The sequence below is a fragment of the Ilyonectria robusta genome (assembly GCF_021365365.1).
Source record: "Ilyonectria robusta strain PMI_751 chromosome Unknown BGZ61scaffold_53, whole genome shotgun sequence".
Taxonomy (NCBI): domain Eukaryota; kingdom Fungi; phylum Ascomycota; class Sordariomycetes; order Hypocreales; family Nectriaceae; genus Ilyonectria; species Ilyonectria robusta.
Genome location: NW_025764487.1, coordinates 77,277 through 88,060, shown reverse-complemented (window position 1 = coordinate 88,060; position 10,784 = coordinate 77,277). Strand labels below are relative to the sequence as shown.

At 48.0% G+C, this 10,784-nt stretch overlaps 5 protein-coding genes across 5 annotated transcripts; 3 read left to right on the top strand and 2 right to left on the bottom strand.

Annotated features, from left to right (window-relative positions):
- Positions 1–885: 885 nt before the first annotated feature.
- On the top strand, positions 886–2,723 carry BGZ61DRAFT_524026 (general substrate transporter). Its single transcript, XM_046252618.1, has 3 exons — positions 886–2,074; positions 2,141–2,276; positions 2,388–2,723. The coding sequence occupies exons 1-3, from the start codon at positions 956–958 to the stop codon at positions 2,657–2,659; spliced, it is 1,527 nt and encodes a 508-aa protein (XP_046094742.1). The 5' UTR covers positions 886–955; the 3' UTR covers positions 2,660–2,723.
- A 567-nt stretch (positions 2,724–3,290) lies between these two features.
- On the bottom strand, positions 3,291–4,182 carry BGZ61DRAFT_486711 (uncharacterized protein; the record flags this gene model as incomplete). Its single annotated transcript, XM_046249886.1, has 5 exons — positions 3,291–3,389; positions 3,443–3,683; positions 3,744–3,813; positions 3,873–4,032; positions 4,090–4,182. The coding sequence occupies 5 exons, from the start codon at positions 4,180–4,182 to the stop codon at positions 3,291–3,293; spliced, it is 663 nt and encodes a 220-aa protein (XP_046094741.1).
- A 468-nt stretch (positions 4,183–4,650) lies between these two features.
- Positions 4,651–6,001, top strand: BGZ61DRAFT_372702 (oxidoreductase; the record flags this gene model as incomplete). The annotated part of the gene is made up of 5 exons (XM_046242200.1): positions 4,651–4,951; positions 5,022–5,117; positions 5,173–5,340; positions 5,398–5,640; positions 5,682–6,001. The coding sequence occupies 5 exons, from the start codon at positions 4,651–4,653 to the stop codon at positions 5,999–6,001; spliced, it is 1,128 nt and encodes a 375-aa protein (XP_046094740.1).
- Positions 6,002–7,023: 1,022 nt separating this feature from the next.
- BGZ61DRAFT_372685 (uncharacterized protein) lies at positions 7,024–8,207 on the bottom strand (the record flags this gene model as incomplete). The annotated part of the gene is made up of 3 exons (XM_046242197.1): positions 7,024–7,537; positions 7,604–8,087; positions 8,159–8,207. 3 exons carry the CDS (start codon positions 8,205–8,207, stop codon positions 7,024–7,026), a joined length of 1,047 nt encoding a protein of 348 aa, XP_046094739.1.
- A 1,129-nt stretch (positions 8,208–9,336) lies between these two features.
- On the top strand, positions 9,337–10,075 carry BGZ61DRAFT_541063 (uncharacterized protein; the record flags this gene model as incomplete). The annotated part of the gene is made up of 2 exons (XM_046254994.1): positions 9,337–9,575; positions 9,667–10,075. The coding sequence occupies 2 exons, from the start codon at positions 9,337–9,339 to the stop codon at positions 10,073–10,075; spliced, it is 648 nt and encodes a 215-aa protein (XP_046094738.1).
- Between the last annotated feature and the right edge of the window lie 709 nt (positions 10,076–10,784).

The following is a 10,784-nucleotide window of genomic DNA, read 5'->3' as shown; positions in this document are numbered from 1 at the left end:
GGCAGAATTTGCTACACGGACGAATACTTGAGGTTCACGGTTTATCTACAAGCCCTTGAGAATGTTTCATTCAGGCGGCTTTTGGGGTCCAATATGAACAAGGCGAAGCATGTAAGAGTTGTCGTTCAGCCATCGTGGTTCGCACCTCTGCTCTTCATCATTGTAAAAAGTCTCATCTATTCTAAAACTTCACGTATTAGTAGCATTGTTAACTGTCACACTGAATGGATAGGATCACGATGATGATGATGAAAGCTCTTCATTTCTAGCTAAGGGACGGGCCTAGAGCCCGTCTTTTATACATGATGAAGACGGCTGCTACCGGAGGCGGCAGTCCGTCGCCGCCGCACAGGGGCCGGGGCCCTGTGGGTCCCGGGGACCGGGATCGTGGTCACAGGGCCGGCGATGTGGTCTGAGGAAGAAAGGAGGGTCGCGTTGTCTAGGAAATGACCCCGAAATGTGACATTAACAGTTTATCTCCATGAACCACAACGTGTCGAGTATTGGCCCTCTAGCAGTTACTTGTGATGTGGACGTACGTTTGATGTAAGAGACTAAGTTGCAGAACGATTTGTTGACCCCTGATTAGCAACCCTTGATGAGTGCCGAGCGGAATCATACCAGAGTCGGTTATATGCTGCGGGTAGATATTGCCGCCTAGCGAGCAATGAACCGAGAAACTAAGATTGGCCGATCTCTATTCCTCGTTGATCGTGCGGGGTCCCCGCGCGGGGATCGGATATTCGCTATTTACTTCGGTAGAGTTTGTAGCCAATCCCAGCCAACAACCATCAAGAGATGCTTTGATACTCACCTAGATATATAATAGCGGCATTCGTTCCTAAAAACGTCCTATTGCTGTACTCCACCGAACTTGTTTCCTTTCTTTAAACTTCATTCTTCTTGCCACAACACCTCATATTGAGATACGGTTTTGATACTGTTCACCTTCATCATGTGGATCACCGAGCTTGAAGGCCGTGCCCTAACTGTCGGCATCACTTCAACATGTGGAACTGCTTTTATGCTTTTCGGATTTGACCAAGGAGTATTTGGCGGCATTCTCCAGCATCCATTATTCCAATTAGCATTCAACCAACCGTCAGCTATGATCCAGGGCCAGATTGTCTCAACCTACGACCTTGGGTGCATCCTCGGAGCCCTCCTGACTATATTCGTTGGCGACATCCTAGGTAGACGGAAAACCATTTCACTGGGTTGCGTTTTCGTCGCCCTTGGCGGCATTATACAGTCTTCCTCCTACTCTCTCGCTCAAATGATCGTTGGCCGAATAGCCGCCGGCCTAGGCGTTGGCATGAACTCAGTAGCTGTGCCCATCTGGCAAAGCGAGACGTGCAAACCTGAGCATCGCGGCAAACTTATCGCTATACAGCTCGCCGTCGTCATCGGAGGCATCGCTTTCTCCAACTGGATGAATTTGGGGTTCACTTACGTTGTTGACAGTCATGTCAGCTGGAGGTTCCCTCTTGCATTCCAGTCCTTGATTGCCCTCCTCGCTATAGCGCTTCTTGCTTGCATGCCCGAATCTCCTCGATGGCTGTGCACCAAAGATCGACATACCGAAGCGCAGGCCATCATTGGTCGACTCTTGGCAAAGCCAGCCGATGACCCATCGGTAGTTGAGTCCCTCCGGCTGATTGCCTCCTCCATTGCCCATGAGAGAGAGCTTGCCCAGGTCGGCTGGCGTGATATCTTCTCTAGCGGGGCGCAACAAAACTTCCGCCGAATCGCACTAGGTGCTGGAACTTCGCTCATGCAGCAGATGGGCGGTATTAACGTCGTGGTCTACTATATGCCAGTCATTCTAACGGTTTCCTTTGACTTCAATAGTCGACAGGCTTTAATCCTCTCCGCATGTGACTTCATATCACTGATGATCTGGGGAGGATTAGTCATGCTTGTTATCGATAAGTGGGGACGTAAGAGGCTGATGCTCATAGGCGCTTTTGCTCAGGGGATCTGTTTTGCCATTGCTGCTGCAGGATTGGGGGTTGGAACGAAAGCATCTCAAGCTGTTGCTGTCACGGCTATCTTTCTCTACCACGTGTTTTTTGTAAGATCTCTCTCCTTTAGTGTTGCTCAGCATATTGTATTTGATCCGGCTAACCTGACTCTCTAGGGCCTCTCTTTCCTGTCCATCCCGTTCTGCTATCCTTCGGAGATAAACTCCCAGCGCATGCGGAACGTGGGTAGCTCAATTGCCATGATCACAAACTGGATCTTTGTCTACGTGATTGTACTCATTACCCCAATCGGTACGTGTCCTTTTTCCATGTGGTAATTATAATCTTCGACGCTGTATTCACCTCCAAGGAGCCCTGCTCGTTTGAAACCAAGAAAAGTTCCCTAATAACAGTTCATTATAGGTATTGATAGCATCGGCTGGAAATTTTATATTATCTTCGCTGTGACTAACATCGCTTGGCTGCCGTTGATCTGGTACTTCTATATTGAGACTGCCGGCCTGTCCCTGGAGGAGATTGACAGACTCTTCGAGATCCAGTACGAAGGAGGTAAAGGGATGTCCTGGAAAAAGGCAACGTCCCTAGCTAAGCAGGACGTCGCACTTACAAATATGCAGAACAGTGAGAAGAATAATGAGCCCATGGTTCAACATAGCGAGATTGGTAGCGAATAAGTATTATAGTCCTTTTCGATACTTAGAGGGCAATAATAACTCTAGTAGAGATGGTTGCAGCAGCTTTATAATTGACTCATTTAAGGACTGGATATAATGGGCATGCCTTGGAAATAAGTTTAACTTCTCCGGGGCCATCATGAACCCTGGGAAGCTGACAACTGGAATTACAAGGCGATGGGCTAAAGAAATCCCCCATTCCCAGCTGGTAGCATAATTCCGCGTACATAGTGATACTATTAGTAAAGCGCACATTCCTGTAAATCAGGGCATTTATGACTCACTAAAGGTTGCCTATGCAGTCAACAGACTTCCAATATACCACCCGCAGTTGCACTACGCATTCATGAGATTTAAAAGGCACTTCGGACAACCCCGAGGAAGAGGGAATGGTTGACACTCCTAAATCTACCTTTCCAAATGCGACTATGAGAGAGCAAGAGAAAAGGAGGCGATTGAGTAATAGGCAATACACAAGCAACCTCTTACTCGCAAAATCAGGGACAAGTCTAGTTATGTATACTGGTATATGAAGCGGGAGGCCGCCAAGGGCGTCTTTTAGTACAAATTCGCATTATTCATCCAGCCATAAAATAAAGATGCCTGGATTCCAACGTGGAAACCTTGTTATCTATGCTCGTTTAAAAACTTGTTCCATGTGTGATCCGCTCTTCCACCAGTCTTTGACCAAAGGATCGTTGACCTTCTTTGCCTCTTTATGTTGATCGCTCTGCGGAATTAATAAGCAATGGATGTAAGTTTTCATAAGAGCTAGGCACTAACCTTGTCCGCGTGTTCTGCACTCGCTGTATTCGGATAACCCATTATAATGACAAGCTTCTCCGGATTTTCGTCCGAAACGGCAACGGCTAGGTAGTTGAAGACCTTGTCGCCAATTCCATTGCTGTATTTCTCCATGCTGGCTGCGAATACTTCGTGCTGAGAAGGGTCTATAGTTAGTACTGCGACCTCATAATACCCGCATTGAGGAGTGACCGATGACCCGAGCAAGGTGATATGGTAGCTAGCGATGATCAGTAGGAGTCTCGAGATTTCATATTAATTTCAAGGAGTCTCCTCTCACCGGATCATTGACGGGTTTTTCTCATCGATAATCTCTGCCCAAGAAGCCATTGCGGACTTCAATGACGCATCTGTGGCTTGGTTAAGTTGCTGACGACAGTGCAGTTGAACCTGCTCCATGTTTTCTTACTGTTGGGGTCTTCTTCAAACTCTTTTTTCTCAACCGCCGAAGTCCAGTCAAAAATCAGCACAGTGTTGCCATTGTCTGTGACCGAATCTCCAAGGCGACATTGTCGGAAAGCGGGAAATGTTGAAGTTGCCTGCATAGCGGAGGTGATGACATTTTGAAGCTTGGTAGGGCTTGTGTTATATTCTGTCATTAAAACCAAGGGTGTTTCACGACTTACTCGAGAGGAGTCTACCGGCGCTTTCTTAAAGCTGGCAATCTCTGTCAGGCGCCCTGGGCCCTCAGATGCAGGAAACACGAAAGGCAAAGGCATTGCGAGTAATAGTCAGCTGCAAATGCGACACTGAAATCTCACCTGTACTTCCTCGACTCAACAACTCCCAAAGAGAACTGGGTCGGTATTTCATTATATAACTGCGCTTAGGCAGACGCTCATTCCAACTAGTCGACGCATGACAGCATCATCCCAATAGGCTGGCTAAGCGTATCCGATCAAGTGCTGAGACAGTCCCAGGTCGCGGGTCCCGGGTAGTCGGAGTGTCGGAGTGTCGGAGTGTCGGGTGTAAGCCACATGCGCTCCGACAGATGCCGCTGGGGACAGGAACTTTACCCGTGAAGCCGGGATCCACGTGCCCTTGTACCAAATATCTCCACATCCCATCCAGTGACGCGACACGGAGTACATTATAGAGATGCCTTCTTCTTCCCTCGGTCCTTGTCACACTTTCTGTGCGTATCCTTTGCTTCCTTCGAGAGAGTTTTCTGTATTTTATCTTTCAAAATGTCTGCCATCAAGCTTGGTTTCGTAGGCTATGGTGGTTCAGCTCGCTTCTTCCATTTGCCGTACATTTTGCCCAATCCAGACCTAGAAGTCTACGCTTTTCTTCAACGCTCGGAAGCTCCTTCGGACCCATCTGCGGCCAAACCCGGTGCCCATTGTACTGTTGATTTTCCGAAAGCAAAGCATTGCCGAACTGCTGAAGACTTCTTCGCAGACCCAAATATTGAACTTGTCATTGTCTGCACTCACACAAACACGCACTCCGAGTTCGCAGAAAGGGCTTTGAGAGCTGGCAAACATGGTAGGGGCAGAGTCTTTACGTTTGTCATAAATTTGTTGGAGAGTGTGTGCGTTCTAATTATTGCCAATAGTTGTGGTAGAGAAGCCTTTCACGACGTCCAGCGAAGAAGCTGATCGACTTATTGCGCTTTCGAAAGAGAAGGGCAAGTATTTGACTGTGTTTCAAAGTAAGTAGTCTGCCCTAGATGATAATCAGTGTAGCAATAACCAATCTGCGGATAGATCGACGTTACGACGGAGATTTCATGACGCTGAAGCACCTACTCGCGAAGAATGCGCTGGGAACGATTACTGAGGCTGAGATCCACTACGATTTCGAAAATCCACCCTGGCTTCATTACATGGATGCCAAGAAGTACACACCTGGGGACGGTATGATGTTTGGACTTGGTAAGCCACCTGTTTGCAGACATCTCAATACCCATAGCCGCTGATAAGCATCCATAGGTTCCCATTCGATTGACCAAGCACTGGTGCTCTTCGGAAGGCCTAAATCCGTGACAGCCATTCTGCGGGATCTGAGAGGCGCGGATAGCGAGGTTGAAGACACCTTTACCATCGTCCTCCTATACGACAGCCCTCTGCTGGTCACAGTTAAAACTACCATCACCACATGCATGAAGGAACAGCTGCATTATTTTGTTCGCGGAACTGAAGGATCATACATCAAGGTACTTATGAATGCACGACGTAAACCCCCCGATCTAATCGTTGTGGACAGCATGGAACAGATATCCAAGAAGCGCAATCCATCGTGGGTATGGCTTCCGACGATCCGAAATTCGGTGTGGAGGATGTAAGTTTGCACGGCTTGCTCACGACATACGCCGAATTCGACAAGACCCAGTCATACGATTCCGAGCACAAAAAGTATGTCGGCAGATACCCTACCATCACCGGGAGAATTCGCGGGTATTATGAGGATGTTGTTGATGCCATTCGTGGAAAGGGACCTCTTCAGGTTGAGGCTCAGCAATCGCGAGAGGGAATTCGTATTATGGAACTTGCCCGACAATCCCATGATACGGGAGCAACGGTTCCATGGTCGTGAGACGAGACTTTATTCTCTCAACGTTGTAGCAGACCAATACGAAGTTAGACAAATTGAACACCGCTTGTAAGATCCTCTCAGTTCAGCGATTGAACCATGGATACGTTGACAATTGCGGCTCAACTATTTGCAGGGCGTCACCTAATCAATATAACAAATCACCTTCTGGTCTAACGTGGTTCACAAGCGAGTGAGCCACCCAAGCGAGTGAGCCACCTCTAAATCCCATACAAAATGCCGTTTTCAACCCCCTTGTAAAAACCATAAGTTTCTGATAAGAATTAATAATATATTACTTGTATATTTTACTTTAATATAATAACAGCTTAATATTTTTCTAAGACTTTATATAATTTTATTTATGGAGATATTTTAAGTTTCTGTTTATAAGAATACCTTATACTGAAGTTTTAGAATAACTTCTCAAAAATAATTATATAAAATCTCAGAAAAATAATACTCTATTGCTATACTACAGCAAATATACAAGTAACTTTTAGTTAAGTTTGATTAGATCCTGATGGTTTTTGCAAGGGGGTCGAAAACGGCATTTTGTATAGAATTTAGAGGTGGCTCACTCGCTTATGAAACACGTTAATTAATTATATTATCAGGGTAGTTAAAGCCTCAATCAGTTCATTAACTCATCAACTTATTAGTTCGTTAGTTCGAATACACAGCTTAAGTATCGTTGGCCAGCCTCTGCGATTCTGCGTCGTTGCTAATGACTTGGTGTATCGAAAACCACCTCGAACTAAAGAGATGTATCACCAATGACTGAAGCATGTCATAATTTTACCCTTGTGGCTCTCATGATGCCGCTCTAAGGCTCCATTCTTCTATTCTGTTCCTATTTACCCCTGATCAGCCTCCCCTTAACCTGATTGACATGCCTAGCCGCTGTGCTTCACCCGCGTTCTAGACTACCTGTAAGGCCAGTTCGGCAGTGTGTAGTTGAAGTTGTGACAGACAGTGGGTTTTGGAATGGCCTACCCCATACCTGCGTGAACGGCGGTGCTTCATTAATCAAGTGCCTGGACTTGTCCGCCAGCTTCTCCAGACCGTAGCATAGCTTCAATTAATCTGAGGTCGCCAAGGGCTGCTTCAGGCGTCAACCTCGGGTCCAAACATTTGCCCTCAAAAGCTTCCGCGAATGCTACTATTTCTTCTGCGACACCAAAGGTCCTTGCAAACTCGTGTTTGGACACCTGTTCCTCACCTGACGCGTTCTTGGTCGTAGTGACAACTTCAGTGGGCCTGATCGTTACACTGCATGTATCCGTAACAACGTTAATTTCGAAGTTATCCCTGAACTTCGTTCCAACGGAGACGCCGAATGTTCCGTTCCGCCCATTGGATATCTCCATGACGGCGTGGATTGTATCGACGGGCGGCAGCCTTTCTTGCAGCAGGGCCGTGAAAGCTGATAGATTGGTAACTTTCTGCCCCAGCGCGCTGAGAAGATAGCGTAGGATAGCAGCGAAATGAACACCGCCATCAAGGAGAAAGCCACCCTGATAGCCTGGTGTAGAACGCCTGAGAATGTCAGTCTATGCCTTCTAAAATTCGTTTGAGGCTTGACCGGGTTACATGGAAACCTACCACTCAGTCTCCAAATATTTGTCTGCTTGGTCAACTAGCGTGTAGAAATTTACGCTGAAGGTCACCAACTCTGAAATGGACTCCTGCAATATCTGGAAAGCATTGCTGACTGATGGCCAGAATCGGAAGTTCTCGCCAACAGCCCACACGACTTTCTTTGAAAAGGGTTGGTAAAACGTCAGAAGATCTTCAGCAGTTGCAACATCTTTGGCAATGGGTTTTTCGCTCATAATGTGCTTGCCCGCAGCCATGGCTTTTCGGATCAGATGGGGTTGGGCAAGAATAGGGACTGCGATGATCACAGCTTTGATATCATCGCGATTGAGTAAAGCCTCGAGACTCTGTGATGGGGAAGTCAACGAGTCGAAGTAGATGTCCACATCCTCGCCTGCATCCTTCAAGGCATCCTCTGCTGTCTTTTGAGACCTAGAGTAGATGGCTTTCAACGAAAGAGACGAGCACGCTTTGATTGCTGGAAGTTGGTCTGGACAATGTGTCAGATGGAGGGGCTGGATCGTCGAAGTAGTATACGTAGGGCGCAATGGTGCTACTTACGCTCAACCGCAAAAATGCCAGCGCCCAGCAACGCAATTCCGATGCCCATCTTGAGCCCCAAAGGATTGTCTAAGCTGGGAAATTGGGAGGGAGACAGGTAATCTTTGGAGAGATGTCGTATATGGTATCTATAAGACAAATAAACACGTCGAGTACACGTTAGATAGCTGGATAACTATTTAACCACCTTGACGGTTCGGGGGGTACCGGTACGGCTCGCATGCAACCGAGGAATTCATGGCCAAGTGTTACCTGAATAAATGTTTATCTTCTCTTTTTACCGGCATATTATTCTCATGTACTCCAGCCCTTAGATCTTGGTTGCTTTTCTAGTCTGAAGGCGGCGTACCGTACTTTGGTTGGCGAGCATACCATTCTGACGGATTCTACCCGGGTTGGGAAGCAAAGGTTTCTCGATTTTTATACGAAAGCCTGCGAAATGGGTCTCCGGAAGGAAAATATTCGATCTGGATGGCGGGTACCTGGCTTGTAGCCTGTGAATATAAACAAACCGCTCGCTTCACGTTGGGTAATGGTGCTCACGAAGTCGGCACTACCTCCCTCAGAAACCCACGATATCGCAACGTCGAAACGTGATGGCGACATTGTAAAGCTGGTTTCTGCAAAAGCAGCTCTACTTCTTCAGGGCTCTCAATTCGGAAAGCGGCTGCGGCGTTAGATAAGGTTACAATCGAGCTCGCGATGAAGGACCATAAGATTGAGCGGTTACGCGCGCAGTTTGAAGCGGTGCAACTGAAGAAAAAACGTAAAATCGGGCAGGATCCGAATGAATGCTTGATAAGCCTCGCACAGATACTTGCAGAGACCAATCACGAGACTGACCAACACGTTATTAGTCACAGAAAGGTGATATTGATTGTATTGTGGTGGATGGGAAGAGTAGCTCTGAGTCGGAGAAAGATCCGGCCCCCGTGCGCCGATCAACCCGCATCAGGCGGTCTACAAAAAGGTATATTAGACATGATTTTAGTAGCGAAGAGAACGATTGAGAGACTTTTAAATACTTTTTCCTCTGCATTTTTAGCTATTTATTTGACGAAGTTGTGTTGAAATATCGTAAATAGATCGATGGATTTTCTGAATTTTACAGATGGGTCGGTTACCAGGGGGGGTCGGTTACATGGGTGCTTGACTTATCAACGCGTCGTTGTTACAAAATGGGATCCAACTATGGTTACGCCCATTGGTATGAGGCTTCACCACCCCAAGACTATGGGTCGCCATCTGCGGATCCTTTCGACTATCACCAGTCCGTATCTCTCGCCCGGTACCCCAGCTCGTCGGGAAGCTCTCAGACATCCTCTATTCCCGACTCTCCCTTGGATCTGTACACCCTCCACGACTCGACCATGGGAGATCCCGCCTACCAGCAACACCAATATCTCACCTCTGCCCCGTCCAACATAGACGACACCGTCACTCCCTGGAGCGAAGCGCGCGTTTCCCTCTGTTCTTATGTTCCAACCAATACTGACTCAATTCTCCAGCAGCGCTCCCGGCCGCGACTGGCCCGTCTTCTGCCTCTCGTCCGGCTGCAATGCACGCCCGTTCAGGCGTTGCGCCGATCTCCAGAGGCACTACAGGAACACGCACGCGCCGGAATCGCTCAAGGACAGCTACTGGTGCGACTACCCGCAGTGCACCCGCTCCCGCGAGCCTTTCCACCGCCGCGATCACTTCCGCGACCACCTGCGTGAGTTCCACCGCGAGGACATCCAGAAGCGCGGCGATACCGTCAACGAGGACTGGCTCGAGGGCCGCTATCTCCCGTCCACCTGGTGGCGATGCCATCGCTGTCTCGTCCGCGTTTACATCTCCCGGCACGGCTTCGAGTGCCCGGGGTGTAAGACGTCGTGCGAGCCCAAGCGCAAGGAGAAGCGTCGAAACAAGACTTGAAGGAGTTATGCAAAGAACAATCTTCATCATCCATCCTACATTAACCAATCTAAAACGAACTGGAGTAGAGTTCCGTTTCCTAACCCTGATAATCCCTGTAGAGTCCCTTTTCCTCGACAGGGGTACAGTTCCTTTTTTTTTTGGGCCAATGCCATTCGGTACGAAAGGTCTTCTTAAGCTCTGGGATTTTTCACTCCCAAAATCCCCCCCTGGCAAAATTACCGGATTAAGTGATGGGGCCCAATAGTAGTAGTAGATTTATTACGCCCGGGAGAACGGATCTCATAGGGCCATGGAACACGCTATGCTATTTACATTTCTGCCACCTTCAATCCTGACCACAAAGTAAAGCCCCACTTTCTCTCCCTGGATCGCTTTCTTTTGGCCTCGCTTGACTCTTTCTGACAGGCCGGCTTGAAGGCCAATTTCTCCAAGTGTTCAGCATCCTATCCTCAGCAGCTGAAGCGTGGTCTGTCAAAATGAGGCTGTGTTGTGTTGGTATTTTCTAGTTCTGGTTGTTCGTATGTTCAATTCTCCTCCCTTCGCCCTAGTCTTCCTATCTCCATCGCGAATTTGATTGTTGCTCGCACCGCTGTAGGTTAGGTGACCATCTCGGTCCGTCCAACGCCGACTTTCCTCCCAGAAAGAATGAGAGGTTTCCCATCTCGCTTTGTCCGATTCGCCGCATGCGTTCGCGTTGTGCATCCCA

Bases quoted from the DNA above. Each gene is read 5' to 3' on its own strand.
- BGZ61DRAFT_524026 (XM_046252618.1), top strand. From the start codon at position 956: ATGTGGATCACCGAGCTTGAAGGCCGTGCCCTAACTGTCGGCATCACT. The intron at 2,075-2,140 runs GTAAGATCTCTC...CTGACTCTCTAG, and splicing joins TTCTCTACCACGTGTTTTTT to GGCCTCTCTTTCCTGTCCAT. The intron at 2,277-2,387 runs GTACGTGTCCTT...AGTTCATTATAG, and splicing joins TGTACTCATTACCCCAATCG to GTATTGATAGCATCGGCTGG.